We start from the raw sequence: 17,471 nt of genomic DNA, 5'->3' as shown, positions 1-17,471 counted from the left end.
ACAGCTGTATTCTGGGTCTTCGGGCCTGGAGCTAATTCAGGTAAAGGTTATTTCTCTCTGGGTTTTGGTTTCCACTTGAAAGTGTTTCACTTGAGATTCTATCCCTTAACGCAGAACTCGAGTTTATGTTTTCCCATTAAGCCCCTGGCTCAAATGGGAGTGCTGTGGAAATCGCTCTCGAAGGGCTCCTTCTCAAACTTAACGCCTCATTGGGGGGCCTTTGCCTGCTAAAATAACGGAAGGTTCTCCAGGTTTTCTATTTTCGGTAAGAAATATGGCTTTCTGAGAAAAGACCCATAAGTTGCAATAATCACGCTCTAATTTTATATATTTGCTCATCACATTTCATTAAACAACTTCATGTGAAAATAGAGGGTCTATGGTCAGACTGTTAAATCAGCCACCATTTGGCATTTGAGAGGCTGTAAGGTCAGGTTTGGCTTTCTGAAACTTTAAAAAAAAAATAAATTATCTTTATTGTTGTATTATAGATGTCCCCCCATTGCCCCCTTCTACCCCGCTCCTGCCCCCCACCCCAGGCCCTCACCACACTATTCTCTGTGTCCATGGGTTATGCACATATGCATATAAGTTCTTTGGTTAATCTCTCCCCACCCACTCCCCTACCCCTGCCTTCTCTCTGAGGTTCCTCAGTCTGTTCCATGCTCTTTGTCTCTGGATTTATTTTGTTCATCAGTTTATTTTGTCCTTTAGATTCCACATATGAGTAAGATCATGTGATACTTGTACATACAGAAAAGTGTACTTGAGTGTAGAGCTTGATAAATTTTGTCAAAACAAATATCCCATTAACAACCACCAGGTCAAAACATGGAATATTTTCAATACTTCAGAAGGCTTACTTGTGCATTTTATTGCTTCACTTCTTCCAAAATGTAACCACCCTTCTGACTTTTAACCCATGGAACAATTTTGCCTGTTTTGAAATTTAATTAAAAGAAATCCTAGTGTGTAAACTTTTATATCTCACTTCTTTTGCTCAAATCTCTTTCAGGAGATTGATATGTCTTATGTATTATGTATAGCTATCATTTGTTCATTTTCATTGCTTTATAATGTCCTATCATGCAGATATACCATTGTCATTTCCAGTTTGGCCTATTTACAAATTAAGCTGCTATGAATATTCTCATACATATAAAGATAGATAGATGATAGATGATAGATAGATGATAGATGATAGATAGATAGATAGATAGATAGATAGATAGATAGATAGATAGATAGATGATAGATAGAGAGAGAGAGATGATAGATAGATGATAGATAGATGATAGATAGAGAGATAGATATAGATAGAGATAGACTTGACAAACATAGAAATGTATTTCTGCTAGTTATATGACTGAGAATGAAGTTGTTGGGTTATAAGAATTACACACTTTCACATTTAGTATATAATGCCAAACTATTTTCAATGGTTGTCTGAATTACATTTCCACCAGTTAGTTGTGAGTGTTCAAGTGATCCTATATCCTAACCCGTGGAATTATTAGTCTTTCTAAGTTCAGCCATTTTTTTTTTTTTAGTTTGTATTGGTATCTTATTGCAGTTTTAATTTAAATTTCCCCAATTATTTCTGAGGTTGAACACTTTTTTATATTATTCTTGAACTTTCTAATATCCCCTTTTGTTAAGTTCCTGTTCAAGTTTTTTTGCCCATTTTATTCTACAGGATTTTTTTTCTCATCCTGTGAAACTTAAAATTAAAAAAAAAAAAAAACCTATAGGGAAAAATCACAGGAGAAACCTGAAATACTCAATGTGGTTAAGGTACCAATTCTTCCTAAATTGATCTACAGAGTTAACTCAATGTTGATCATATTCCAAACAGGATTTATGTGACAATTTTAAATGATTGTAAAATTAATATAGAAATACAAAGGGTCAATATAACCAAGAAAATATGTAACAAGAAAAAAGTGGGAGAACCTAGTCCACCAGATACCACAATATATTATAAAACTGCAGTAATCCACATAGCATAATATTTGAGCATGTATAGACATACAGAACAATGGAAGTGAGTTGAAGTCCAGAAATAGAACAACACATGTATCGACAAATATTTATGACACACCTAGTATTGGAGAGCAATGGGAATGCAACATTCTTTTTAAACAATGATGTTCTGTCAATTAGATGCCAAATGAAAAAACAGAACCTGAATATTAACCCATTCCTCACACCAAATTCAATAATCAATTCCAGGTGAAATACAGACCCAAATTCAAAGGGTGAAACAATGAAGTTTATATAGATAGCAACAAAATAGAATACCATAATGATTTGGGGCAGGCAAATATTTCTTAAGCAGGACACAAAGAATATCATGCTAAGCAAAATAAGTCAGTCAGAAAAAGGTAAGAACCATATGATTTCAGTCACATATGGGATATAAAACTGAAAGCAACAAACGAACGAACAAGAAAAACAAACTAAAATTCATAGGCACAGGCAACAGGATGGTAGTTACCAGAGAGAAGGGGAGGGGTAGGAAAAGGTAAAGGGGGTCAAATATTTGGTGATGAAAGATGATTTGACTTTGGGTGGTGGGCACTCAAGGTAATATACAAATCATGTATCATAGAAATGTACACTTGAAACCTATATAATCTTATTAACCAATGTCACCCCAATAAATTTAATTTTAAAAAGTTTTTAATGAGCTACATCAAAATGAACTTCTCTTTATCAAAAAGACACCTCTGGCCCGGCTGGCATGGCTCAGTGGTTGGGCATCGACCTAGGATCCAGGAGATCGCGGTTCGATTCCCGGTCAGGGCACAGGCCCGGGTTGCGGGCTCCATCCCCAGCAGGGGGCGTGCGGGAGGCAGCTGATCAATGACGCTCTCATCATTGATGTTTCTCTCTCTCTCTCTCTCTCCCTCTCCCTTCTTCTCTCTGAAATCAATAAAGATATATTAAAAAAAAAAAAGACACCTCTGAGTAAGACTGTAATTCACATAGATAGCAATACATGAAACAAATAATTCATACCTAGAACACAGAAACAACTCATAATTTTGATGAAGTTCAAGTTAACTTTTTTCTTTTTGAATCATACCATTGGTTTTACATCTAAGAAATATTTGGTTATCCCTAAGTCATAGAGATTTTCTTTTATGGTTTCTGTGTTTTGTTGCCAGGATTTCTTTGGGTCTTATACTGAAAATGAAATTAATAATTAAAACATATATAGGAAACATACAAATTCATAATCAATAATCAGTATATGAAAAAAGATGCTTATTAAACAATCTATGGCTACATTAATTCACTATTTCATAGATCTAACAGCCTATTTTTTTAAAAAAGGTTTTTATTGATTTCAAAGAGACGAAGGGAAAGGGAGAGAGATAAACATCAATAATGAGAGTCATTGATCGGCTGCCTCCTGCACGACCCCAACTGGAGATCAAGCCCGCAACCTGGGCATGTGCCCTGCTGGGAATCGAACCGCGATCTCCTAGTTCATGGGTCGATGCTCAGTAATGAGCCACGCCAGCCAGGCTAACAGCCTACTTTTTAATGTGACATTTTCTTGGTGAGATCACTATCAAGAAATAGTGAGATCACTATTAGATTAAATCGAATAATTCTTTGAATTTTCTACTGTTTCCTTTGATTATATATTTTGTAAAGATATATGGGAAATTGATCTAAAAAGACCTTTGAGTATAAATTCCCACTATCTTTAAACAATTTTCTTAATTTACATGAAATTGATCTTTCAAAAGGTTCTATTGGACTAACAATGAGGCAAACATTCTATAGACTATTGTATTCTGTCTGTGGAAAGTTAAAAAATATAGTTAATCACTTTACAGAATAATTAAAATGTATATTTCTATAATTTTCATAGGCTAACCATGACAATTAACTCAATTCAGAAAATCAACCAAATGCCACACAGCCTTTACTTCCATTTCCCATATGATGTTCTCTCTGTACTGTATGAACTGAACAACATTTGGGAGAGTATACATCATTAAAAATCTATCACTATAAAAATCCTAGAGGAAAACATAGGCAGCAAAATCTCAGACATCTCTCAGAGCAATATGTTTGCTGATACATCTCCTAGGGCACGAGAAACGAAGGAGAAAAAAACCAAATGGGACTGCATCAAAATAAAAAGCTTCTGCACAGCTAAAGAAACCACCAATAAAAAGAAAAGGGAGCCTACTGTATGGGAGAACATATTTGCCAACGACACATCTGATAAAGGGTTAATATCCAAAATATATAAGGAACTCATACAACTTAACAAAAGGAAGACAAACAATCCAATTAAAAAATGGGCAAAGGACCTAAATAGATACTTCTCCAAAGAGGACATACAGATGGCCAAGAGACATATGAAGAAATGCTCAACGTCACTAATCATCAGAAAGATTCAAATTAAACCCACAATGAGCTATCACCTCACGCCTGTCAGAATGGCTCCATCAACAAGTCAACAAAGGACAGGTGCTGGCGAGGGTGTGGAGAAAGGGCACCCTGGTGCACTGCTGGTGGGAATGCAGACTGGGGCAGCCACTGTGGAAAACAGTATGGAGGTTCTTCAAAAAATTAAAAACAGAACTGCCATTTGACCCAGTGATCCCACTTCTAGGAATATATCCTAAGAAACCCGAAACACCAATCACAAAGAACTTATGCTCCCCTATGTTCATAGCAGCACAATTTACAATAGCTAAGATCTGGAAACAGCATAAGTGCCCATCAGTAGATGAGTGGGTAAAAAGCTGTGGGACATTCACACCATGGAATACTATGCAGCTGTAAAGAAGAAGGATCTCGTACCCTTTGGCACAGCATGAGAGAACTGGAAAGTTTTATGCTAAGTGAAATAAGCCATTCAGAGAAAGACAAGTACCACATGATCTCACTTATATGTGGAATGTAATAAACAAAATAAACTAATGAACAAAATAGATCCAGAGACATAGAAGCATGGAACAGACTGAGGGATCTCAGAGGGAAGGGGGAGGGGGCAGGTGGTGAGGAGAGATTAATCAGGGAACTTATATGTTTATAAGCATAACCCATGGACACAGACACTGGTCTGGGGAAGGCCTGGGGGTGGGGTGGATGTGGAGTGGAGGGGATCAATGGGGGTAAGAAGGGAACATCTGTAATATTTTTAACCATAAAGATAAAGAAACAAAAAAAGTATCACTGATTATGGTTATTTTATGACTATATGATCAATTTATTTGGATTTATCCTTGAAAGAGAGCTATAATGTAATTAAAGAAGCTACCCAAAGTGCCTTATAAATGGTCGATTAGAAAGGTTCTAGGACGTTAATAAGAAAGGAGACTGCTCCCAATGCCATGACAGAGGGAGCAATCTCAAAGTCACTCTGAAGAAACAAAACCCCTTTCATCTCCACACTTATTTAGGTATGACTGTTGACTCCTTATAGTACCACACATATACTTATATCCAAACTAAACCAAACATAGGAATACAAACAAATTTACAGTTCTTCCCAAGAGTTGAAATAGTGATTTTTCTGCATAACGTTCATACTCGGATGTGGAGTTTAGTAAGTGTTGGCTGAATTCAAACAAACTTTATCATCATGATGTTTGAACACACTTTATACATAGAAAATCATATTCAGCCTAGGAAGAGCCATCTGTTGCACAGGGCAGTGCTAAAAGGAACTTATTTTGCCCACCAAATACAAGTGCACCAAGTAAAATCGGAAACCCCAAGGTGTTGCCTGGGGGGCCTGGGTCCCGCCTGCCCCTGCCCTCTGTGGCCGCGCGGATTCACTTCCCCAGTTACACCAGCCACAAGCAGAAGCACATGAACTAGAACCCGGGACCTTCATAATAACTGCTTTGCTTCATCACAGAGCTTGAGCTGCTTTCTCTGAATTTGGGGCCCAAGCCCTCACTCAGATACTAAGCCTGCTGTCTCACGGTATCCAGCCTCTGTCCAGGTCTCCACTTACATTATTTTTCTGCAAGACCCTCAGCGCCTTGTTGACATTGTTCAGGGCATGAACTCTGGTGGAGCCTTTTTCTTTCGGCTGAAAACAAAACGAAACAGTGTTACTACCCAGAAGACAGACCACGATCTACTAGAAATGGAACGATTTATACATGCCATGTCTAACTTTGACTGTTTTGAATAAAACACAGGCTGTGAGATATTAATATAATGAATTTCAGTGTTGGGGGCTAATTGTACTCGTCATAGGACTTTCTTCAGCATGAATCAACCATTCCTCAAGAAAAGTGATAGCATTTGTTTTTCTTCACCTGAGGATATTTTTTCCATTGCTTTTCAGAGAGTGGAAGGCGAGGGGAGGAGAGAGAGAGAGAGAGAGAAACATCGATTTGAGAGAGACAGATTGATTGGTTGCCTCCTGCACACGAGGATCAAGCCTGCAACCAAGGTACATGCCCTTGGCCAGAATCGAACCCGGGACCATTTAGTCTGCAGGCCAGTGCTCTAACCACTGGGCCAAACTAGCTAGGGCCACAAAAGATATTTTGTTTACAATCTCTCCTTCATTTTACAGCCCAGTTGGGGATTACTGCATGACCAGCAATAGAAACATCAGCAGGCATAACAACATTTGCTAGTAAAATAGATAAGTGGGTTAATTTCGACACTTCTTAAGAAAGTTTAAAAGAGATTTGGGCAGAGCAAAATTGTTTAATGCGACATAAGGTTAAAGAAAACCATTTCTGTGACTATCATCTTAGTTCTCTTAGTCACTAAAGCTTAAACTTTGATCATCTTTGGTTTTCTAACCCTCACTCTCAATCCCAAAAGTCATATTTTGTCTAGTAATTTTTAAACTAACATTTGCATAGTTTGTTACAATATATGGATTAACTAATTTATTCAGTTGTGGAGTTTTAGAAATTGTACCGTTACGATGCCTGCCATATTTACTCCTAAAATGAGATCTGCCCACTTAATGAACTTTTAAGTGCCAAGTATAGTATTTTTAACCAGAGGCACAATGTTGTACAGCAGATCTCTTGAACTTATTCGTCTCTCATGAGTGAAACTTTATATCTGTTGAATAGCAAACTCCCCATTTTCCATATGTCATGTTAAATGTTCATATCACAATAAAAAAATAAATTAAACTTAAAAGGGCATTATGTTTAAAAGCCTTATAAAAATACATTCAATAACAAAGATACCAAACATTAAAAGGGAATATCTATTAATTGACATAAATTATGTGACTGAAAATTCTCACTTTCTCGTCTTCTGTATGATAGGCTATGCGAAAATGAAAATAATATTGTGAGACTGTTTTATTCAGAAGTAGGTCCCGTATTGCTAGTTAATTCAGTAATTGGAAAATTAGTGAATTTTACTAGATCTCATAAAATTATGCTGAGTTTGTCTGTGGTATGAGATTCTCCTAAGGCTAACGTGAACTTCCTTATAAATAAGTCACGTACCAATTTTTGATCTGTCAGGCCTTCGAGAAGGTCTAGGAGGCGTTTCCCATCCTGCAGGTCACTGAAGAGGTTCTCTATGTGCTGCTTCCCAAACTGAAATATGAAATACACCCAATTAAGCAAAACACGCTTCCAGTGATCCATTTTCACGATTATGTCCCTGAAAATTTTAAGCTATGTTTAAGAATATTTAATATATCTAATTCTTAATCTGCCAAGGGTGATAGATGAAAAGAGAACCTCCAAGTGAAAACCAAAAAACAATATACCATCATTACGCCAAATCTATTAAAAATTTTTTTTAATAACAAGAGTTGGAGAGCTGTAGCTTAAATGATCTAATTAACTCAACTTTTTCAATCCTGATTCTATGAAGGAGGGGAAAAAATGTTTAAAATATCAGGCAGCTGGGCTTTGGGGGGAGAAAGAAATATACAAAGAAACAAAGACCCCACATACAATGCCCTGTGTAGGTGCATAAAATGTAACCGTTTTACATACTTGGAAATATAATACTTAATCATAGAGGGCTTGACCCATAAAACAAGCTTTGTCTATATATGCATTTTACATGCTGCCTCAGAATGACCCATTCTCACATTGGACAGCTCAAATTTCAAAAAGATCTGATTTAAATTGAGTTGAAATAGGCTGGTGAAAGTTTTTTTATCTTTTTTTTTTTTTTTCCCCAGTTCTTTACTTGGGAATTACACCGAGGAAAAATAATAGACACTAATGACACCTAACATTTTTGGAGTAACTGCTCGTGAGAAACACTCCACTAAATGAATGGATCTTATAATCTTTGTGACATTTCTATGAGGTTAGCATTAATCTACTCGTCCTACAGATGAAACAAAGAGGTTCAACGTGTGGCCCTTTGTCACAAAACCAAAAGTTAGTTAGAGCCAAAATGTTGGCCCAGATCTGTCTAACTCCTGGGGTCCTTGTTCTTTCTATTTTATCTTGCTGCTTCCTTGGCCATCTGTCCTTCTATTTGATTATCTAATATTTTATTTCTTCTGCCGTGCCTCCAAATATTTTCTTTTTCTGGTTTAAAGCCTACATGAAATCATTCCCAACTATTTCATCACCCATGTTATCTAGAAAGCCCTAATTTATCAGTGACAGATATTTATGGAGCACCAATAAACCTGGAGCACACGCTAGTAAATCAGACAGACATGACCCCGGCCCTTATGGAACCTCGAGTCCAGCAGGGAAAACAAATAATCCTAAAAGGTAATATTACACAGAAGCAGTAAAAGGGACCTAGGAGCACATAACTGTGGGAACTCCCATAGTCTGGGGATCAAGAAATACATTCCACAAATGTCAGGTGATGGGTCTAACATTAGCCTTTGGGTGACTGGGCTCTTCTTATCCACTCCTTCGATCACATACAAACATTGAATTTCACACAGGTCAAGAAAATCAACAAGAGCCCTAGTTCCCATGCAAAAGACATCCTTGAAGCTTCCCAGATTGAAGACATAGGACTCAGGCTATCCCTACAGCCAGGCAGCCATGACAGTGACAAGTTGGGTCCATGCCTCGGTGTTTCACTTAATAATACTGACCCCTGCGAAAGTCCACCAGCCCCTCTATGCCCAGCTTTGGGAATCAAGCTACATATGTGCTTCAGTAAAGATAACTACAAGTTATTCTTTTGAAAGCCTACTCAAATAGTTCTGCTTAAAGCTCCATGGCAAAAAGAAACTGCTAACACGCTTGACTTTTTTAAACAGAACCTTTACTACATATAATGTACAAGTAAATCTTAAAACAACAGTGTCATTTTCATGAAACTTTAATGAAATATTTTTACTAATAAGTAACGAAAATGAATGTGCACCTTATAATAATTCTGTCAAGAACCTCATATATAACCTGGAATAACTTGGCATTTGGGAAATAATATTAAGGTTTTATTTTCAAATTAGTTGAAGTGCTACAATGCCTTGAAAATGTTGTTTTGTTTTTTTTCAGGAGCAAAATTTTACAGATGCATTTGAGCAGTGAGTGGCTTCTAAATTTATTGACAAAAAGAATATTGCACACTGAAATGTGTCAAGTTTTGAAGAAAATAAAATATAGGTAGCTGACAGAGATACTTGCTCTTATTAAAAATATATCACTAGATGATTGATAGATAGATGATAGATAGATAGATAGATAGATAGATAGATAGATAGATAGATAGATAGATAGATAGATAGATGATAGATAGATGATATAGATAGATAGATGATAGATGATAGATAGATGATAGATAGATAGATAGATAGATAGATAGATAGATAGATAGATAGATAGATAGATAGATAGATAGATAGATGATAGATAGATAATAAAATCTGTCAAGCCAGAAAGGATGTGGGTGGCAAAATGTTCATTCAAGAAGAAAAGCAGAGACAGGGAAGGAGATAAATCTTGGGGTATAAAATAAAGCATAACCCTCTAGCATCCAAGACATGAGGACTAGAAGGCTTATGCTTTGGGGCAAGGAGTCTAGACAAAGGTCAGCAAGGCAAACAGGATCTTGCTTTGATCCGAACTTATATGCACAGACCAGGGCATTTTTATACTTCTCTCTTTTAAACTGGAACCAAACAAAATAGAGAGGAAGTGAAGGATTGTAGGCCAGTCAGAGGTCTCCAGACACACCTGGTTGGGGCACCTAAAAAGCAGTGAGGTGACAGAGAAAAAGACAGTTCCTGGTATCATAGGTAACTTTCAAGACTCACAGAATCAATGATATATTAAAGTATCACAACTGAAATCCAATTTCTATTTGTTATATCCACCACATTCTCAAATACAGTGCTTCTCAGGATGAGATTGAATGAACTTACCCCGGAGTCTGGCAAGATAAATTATACAGTGACTACAGGTTCAAAATTTCTAGGAGAGCATATGTTTTATGTTAAGAATTCGTGGAGATTTTGCCTTCTCCTCTTAATGCATGTTTGTTTTAACTTAAAAGGAATTTCAAGCACTTTTGAATAAAATCTCCCCTCCTGTGGTCTAATTGAAATTAAAGCGATGCTCAATGACCTGTACAAAATTTAGCCTGTAGCTTCATGGGCCTGCAGGTGCTCGGTTGTCTTCTTCCTATAGGATGAATATCCCTGGGAAAGCAAACATCTCATTTCCCTTGGATGCTTTTCATTTCTTTTCCTAGATTCAATGCCTCATTCCACAGAGTTGTGGCAAAAGGAGCACATATTTCAGAAGCAGAAACAGCTGACTTTTGAACTCAAGTCTCCTTTTCATTGCCCTGCGCTGTCTCGGGCAAGTGACTTAGCCTTTCTGAGGCACAATTTACTCTTAGGTAAAATGGGGATTGAAATAATACCACTTCTGAGCACTGCTCTGAGGCTTAAATGAAACACTGTAGGTTTGTTGCACAGACTTGGCAAATAGTAGGCTCTCAGTAAATACAGGATGGTTTTTATGTTTTATTCTTCTATTATCCCTTGCCTTCTCTTTAGCCAAAATCCAGCTGTAAATACAATTATGGTGCATTGTTGAATCTGCTAGAAAGTGCAGAACTCACATACAGTGTGTTCTGTTTTCTCATAATTTGGTAGCCCTGCAAGAGTGAAAGCCAAGGAGGGGAGATGGCCTTCCATATTCAATCACTAGTACTGAAAATGGGGATGGCACAGGAGAGAAGCGCAGAAGCTTCCAGTGCTTTTTCTGTTTTCTTATTTTTTTTATTATTTTTAATTAAATCTTCTTTTGTTTTCCTCCCTTTCATCTTCTACATCTACCATCTCTTTTTGTTGCAAGTGACATTTTATGTCATGAAAACAGTAATACTTCCTTACGATTCCCTCTCTTTAAGGGCTTTCTTTTCAAGTGCATGAAAATTATTTTGTAAAACGTACAGAACATTAAACCCTCTTTGGGCCATATTACCCTCTGGCTCTCTGTCTTCAATCCTTTGCATGACAAATATTTTCTTTAAAAAGTGAACTTTTGATAATACTCAGCAGTTTTTTGCACTCACTGACACACTGTTTCTTCCTTGCTAACCCAAATAACAGGATGAAAGGACCATAAAATGAGACAAGAATCCTTCCAGATCACTGCCAGTATGATATAAAGCAATATAGAATTTTTTTATATCTTTATACAGACAATGCTCAAAAACACTCAGACAGGTTGATTGGTAAGTGGCATAAACAAAGTGAAAAAAACCAAAGTGAAAAAATTGAGAAGGGGACAGAAATGCATTTGTGAAACTATTGAGACAGCTCCTTAGTCTTCAGAGTTATGTCAATCTTTTAACCTGAAAATATAGAGGGATCAATACAATGTCCAATAGAAGGTAAAGAACACAGGGATAATTTAGCATAGCCTTCTGGTTACAGAAAGGTCAGGCTCTGGACATATCTGTTGCTCAGAAAGTCAAATTACAAATCTTTAAATACTAGAAATACCAAAAGGCACTGGTGTTTCAAAACTTATTGGTGAAAACTGCTGATCAACTCCCATAAAAATAATGCAACCCATTGTAATAGAAATAGGCAGTTTTTATAGATGATTTCTTTAAGCATGGGTTGTAAAAAGTATTCCATAAGAGAATTTTATTGAGGTATAATATACATACAGGAAAGTACAGATATCTTAAGTGTTAGCTCAATGAAATTTTACAAACTGAACACGTTTATGTTATCCATACCAGACAGGGAAACACAGCATGACTAGCATCCTAGGAGCTTCCTCATACCCCCTGGTGTGCCCCCCCCCCCCCCCCCCCCGTCCAAAGATGACTATTATACTGACTTTTCATACGATAGACTAGTTTTGCCTTGAGAGGAATCTCTAAAGAACAGAAGAATAATGCTGTATTAGTATTTCACTTTAGGAAATTGGTGACCGAAAGACATCAGGTTTGAGCAGAGATAATTTGAGGGTGGGGGAGTTGCATTGATAAAATACATTTTACAAAGCCAAGGGAAGTGGTATAGTACAGTACATAAGAATATTTTCTCTGTGCCCAGCATGAATTGGTTCAAATCCCAGCTCTGCCATATTTCAGCTGTGTAACATTGAGCAAGTAACTTGACCTCTTTGTGCCTTATCTTTTTCATTTACAAAATGAAGATCTGCTATTACCTAACTTGTGGTGATGGTAAGATTTAAAGACACTTAGAACAGCACTATGTTTAAGATGCATTCAATGAATGTTAGCTATCATGAATTTATTCCAAATTTTTAATTCAAATAATCCATGTTTTCCACAGTTCTCCTTGTAACTCTTGCCCCAGAAAAACAGAGGGATCAACGCCAAAGTGCTGGCATGGGGATTAAATGGCTTAATAAATATAAGGTGTCCAGCAATGGTACCTGGCATAGAAAATGCTCCATAAACCCTAATTATATTCTCTCCTTCCTCCTTCCTGTTAAGTACCATCACCTGGAGGTGGAGAGAACTCTCTCCTTTGAGGGTCCCAGGGTCCTAGCAGGACTTGGGTTATTTGAAGAGAGTTTATCAGGCACAGTTTATAAATATGAGGGCAGGATAAAGAAATCACCAGAACTGGTAATTGAGAAGTTCTATTATCATTCCTAGACTCATAGGAATGAAGAGAAAGAGAGTGGTTACTGGTCCCTGAACAAAGAAAGAGCTAAGAGGGTCAACAGATAAGTTTTGATATTTGGGGGATGAATGCAGTGAAAACACACTCTGGTCTTTCTTTCCTCCCTCCCTCAGATAGCCTGTAAATGCTCCCATTAGCCAAATCCAACTGGAAGCCCAAGGGCAAGGAAGTCTCCTGATATCATCCACACAGAGGCCAGCCTCTCCAGCCTCTCAGGGAAGAGAAAGGCAGGGAGTGGACCCGGAGGGATAAACCAAAGCATTCAACACCCTAGCTAGGGAAACAAACTCCCTGGGATCCAAGGGATCAATGTCAGGGATGCCTGTGTCAGGAAATAAAGGAAGGCCCGAGTGTTCTTTCCCAACCTATATTATTTCTACCTCTGGTAATGTCATTTCAAAGAACCAAATGGATAATTGGGACACTTTCTCTTCTATAATAGGATATCAAAGTACTAGAATATTCCGTAGGCTTTAACAGATAAAAATTAACATATATTATTCTTTATTCCTTAGCATCAAATACTTTTAGAGACTTTTATATACCAGAGATGGAACTAAATCCAAGCTACAAAGACAATCAAGAAAAATCCAAGTTATCCCTTGGAGCTAAGAAGTGCTCAAGAGCTAAGTTAGGGAATATAATAGTTTTACAGCCTCTTGAGATTAAAATGTTATTTGGCATGAACTCTTTATAAAACATAATCACTAGGACCCAATGTGTACATTATGCTTACTATTAAGTACACAAGAAAATATTCAACCAGATTGCACATTAGAAATTTAAAGAGGAGCCACAACAACAGTTAATGGAAATCAAGTAATTATCTGTAAATGGGCTATTATAAACCCAAAAGGAAAGTGTGTTTAACCAAAAGTCAGCATGGTTTCCTGCCTGATCAGGTCTTTCTTTAACATGCTTTGTAATAAAACTGTTTTGGTTTTTTTTATTGTTGACACTATTACAGATGTCCTCCATTGCCCCCCCTCTTTGCTCCTTTCAACCCAGCCCCTCTCCCCTGCCTCCACCATGGGCTATTCATATATGCATATAGGTTCTTTGGCTAATCTCTTCCAGTCTCCCCGACTCCCCTCTCCTCTGAGACCTGTCAGTCTGTTCCATGTAGCTATGCCTCTGGTCCTTTTTTATAAAACTGAATTCTTAGCCTAGTCCTGAATTTTCTCATCTATAAATTAGATAAGTCAGTACAAAGTCAATTAGTGGGTATTCTGAAACAAATGCAAGTAAAATTATGGTGAGTAATTTTCTATTTTGCATTTCTAGGTATAATCTTCATATAATTCACAGTTATTTTAAAATATGTGGAAACCTTCTAACCATAATTGTAACTAATTCTGTTATACCACCTTTCATTACCCCCTATAATTCTGAAAATTAAATTCAGTTTTTCTATTGAATCACATAGGTATAAGATTTAAGGTTGAGATAGACAGTGATGGAAATGGATGTTGAATATATTCTATCCTGATAGTGGCTTTTGTGACAGAACAAGCACAGTATAGAGTTTGTAAGACAAAGCACTTTGTTTCAAAGCATCTATAGAACACTGATTCTTCAAAAAGAAAAAAAGAATACTAGAGAAATGCCAAGGATTAGCACTTAGCTCCAGGCAAAATGCAGAGGGAGGAAGGATTATTCAGGCTTGTTCAGATCCAGTAGGAGGAGACTTTATGGCCAAAGGACATCTAAAGGTGCCTTTAATTAATAAACCTAAATTTTATTCATAAAATTAACATTCTGATAAATTCTCAATTATGCTGCAGTGCAATTGTGTGTGGACAATTATGTGACAATACACAGCTTCTTCCTAATTATTGCCTACCCCTACCCAGTAGGCAGTCAGCCTTGGATATTCATTACCTCTTCTCCCATGGCTTTGAGGAGGGTCTGCTCAGTGTCAGTGCCAAATCAAGGGAACAGGAAACACACAGAAAGCACAAAGGTCACATGGGAAAGAATATTTAAATAAGAGCTTCTGTCCCCACGACACCTCTATTTCCTTTTAACAGTTTGAACCATATGAAACTTTTAATTCTGTAATCAAATATGGTCGAATATTGGCAATTTCATATGATGCAGCCTGATGTACTTTAGAAGCCATGAGTGACTGAGTGTTTAGTTTTTATCAGCCACAAATTCTGTGCACTCTACATGGATTATTTTAATTAATCCTCACAACAATGAGTTAAAATCATTCCCATTTTACTGATGATAAAACTGAGGGACAGAGAAGATAAGTAACTTGACTAAGTTCACGCAAGTAAGTAAGTGGTAGATATGAATCCAAACTCAGGCAGTCCATTTCCAGATTTATTAATTATTCTATACTTTGTAACTGCTGTTTGGGCTGGGCTTCTTCGACCATAACACCATTCAGGGTCAGTGTTAAATAAGTTTTACTTCTGCATTTTCAAAATCTCTTTTAATAAAATAAGGATAATTTAGCTAAATTATTCTTTTTCTTTCCCCTGAGGTCTCTGAAGGTCAGATACAGTTATATAGCCTACAAACAAAATTGTTTCTATTTAAAGTTGAATTAGCAATTGAAGGATAATACCACAGTGATAATTCTACATATGCCCATTAGGAAAAATTCCTCATTGTCCTAAATTACTGTCGTTATATCACTTTTTTTTGGAAAGTCTATTAACTCTTTCAGGGGTCCAGTATGCAAGGGAGTGAATTCCTCAATAAATCTAGTAACTTCTGCTCTAGAGACCAAACACATTTTTTAAATGCAGAATTCACTTTAAGGTATATGTAAAATCTGACTTTTTAATGTTAATTAAATTAAAATACAAAAGCAATCCCTCATACCAAAAACCTTGAAGGCTATAAATCAAAATACAACAAATACAGTGGCACCTCAGTTTTCGAACGTCTCCATGGACGAACATTTCAAGTCAGGAAAACCATAAACCCAGAAGGAAATGCTTTGGTTTTCAAACCTGCCTCGGAAGTCGAACATGCCCCGGGGCTCCTGCTGAGGGCAAGATCCCGAGGCCCAGCTCTCGGCTGCAGGATCCCTCGGTTTTCCAACGTTTCTGAACTCGAACAGGCTCCTGGAATGGGTCACGTTCGAAAACCGAGGTCCCACTATATAATCCTTGAAGTTGAATAGGATTAAATGAGCTAGTAAATGTAAGGGAAAGTTTTATTCATGCATTTAGTGCAGTCATGTCTTGGGAGATCCACTCAAACATGCCAGTTACTATTAAAAGTCTTCCATGCGAGACTCATGTTAAAGAGCATAGCATCTGGGGCCAAATAGGCATGTATTTCATCACAGTTGCAGCTTTTCCCAACTGTGTGAACTTGGATAAATTATTTAGTAATTTGCTTAGTTTCCTCATATGTCAAAGGAGGGGGTTAGTTAAATTATTCAACTAAATTTAATAGATATTATTGCAATGCTTTATATTGTGCCAGGCTTTGGGAGTAATTCGGAAGGCAAAAGATTTTTAAAAAAGATATTGCCATTGTTTTCACAGCTTTAGTCACAGTCTAGGAAAGAGGCATGCATTTAAACCAATATAATTATAGCACTGTGTTATAATCCTGTCAGTAGTGACAGTGTAAGCATGGTGCCAGCACAAATGAGAGAGATGTCATCTTCCCATGAGAGAGGGACAGAAGCAGAAATCCTTGAACTGAATTTACAAGGTTGAATGGGAAACCAACAGCTAGATGTGGAAAGAGGGGACAGTGCCAAGCAGAGGGACACTTCAGATGCTGAGGATTAGATAAATTAGCTTGCACGAACTAGCCGAGGAACTGGGATAAATAAGTTCTTAAAGCGCAGGGTGCATGGAGGGGTGGGAGATGAGACTTGAGATGTGTGGGAGACCACAGCAGGGAGGACTTGGTTTGCCACCCGGAGGGGCTTGGGCAAATCTTGAATGGCCTTGTTTGCATTCTTTTGAACATGGTATCTAATTTGGAAGTTTCTACCATATATAGGGCATCCCCTCCAAAATGTATATACACACTTTGAATAATTATAAAGGCAGTGTTTATTAAAATACATTTCAGTGTCAAACTTGAGTTATCAGCTGTTAAAGTGTATATACATTTTGGGGGGCACGCTGTACTCTATTTCAGATTAACATTTAGATGGATGTTTTAAGGTAGTTAATATTGTTTAGGAGAAACCAATATTGGCCTTGTTTAGAGGCTAATTTTTCAAGTCTTAAGAATTTGAGAGAACTATTGTTGTCTGGAAATATGACTTGCAAGGGGCAACTGCCCTAAATTGTAAATACGAGCTCCTTAAAATCCTAAGCAGCTATATACCTTTCCATCTGGACCTGTTCTTGTGAAAGGAGAGGTCACTATCTAAGGTAGGATAACCACCAAACTGGGCCCAACA

General features: G+C 37.2%; 1 protein-coding gene across 3 annotated transcripts in view; it reads right to left on the bottom strand.

Moving 5' to 3' along the window:
* DMD (dystrophin) overlaps nucleotides 1–17,471 on the bottom strand; it is a gene marked incomplete at its 3' end in the record, with an annotated part of 1,946,774 nt that overhangs the window by 1,483,595 nt on the left and 445,708 nt on the right. For all 3 annotated transcript variants that reach the window (XM_081125527.1, XM_081125528.1, XM_081125524.1), the window contains exons 3-4: nucleotides 7,470–7,562; nucleotides 5,993–6,070 (exon numbers count right to left, since the gene is read on the bottom strand). In XM_081125527.1, the coding sequence (XP_080981653.1) occupies nucleotides 5,993–6,070; nucleotides 7,470–7,562 (171 nt within the window). The remainder of the gene's footprint in view (nucleotides 1–5,992; nucleotides 6,071–7,469; nucleotides 7,563–17,471) is intronic.

The sequence above is a fragment of the Miniopterus schreibersii genome (genome assembly GCF_964146895.1).
Source record: "Miniopterus schreibersii genome assembly, chromosome: X".
Classification (NCBI taxonomy): Eukaryota; Metazoa; Chordata; class Mammalia; order Chiroptera; family Miniopteridae; genus Miniopterus; species Miniopterus schreibersii.
Note: the sequence above shows the minus strand (reverse complement) of the source record. Positions and strands in the feature narration are given on the sequence as shown.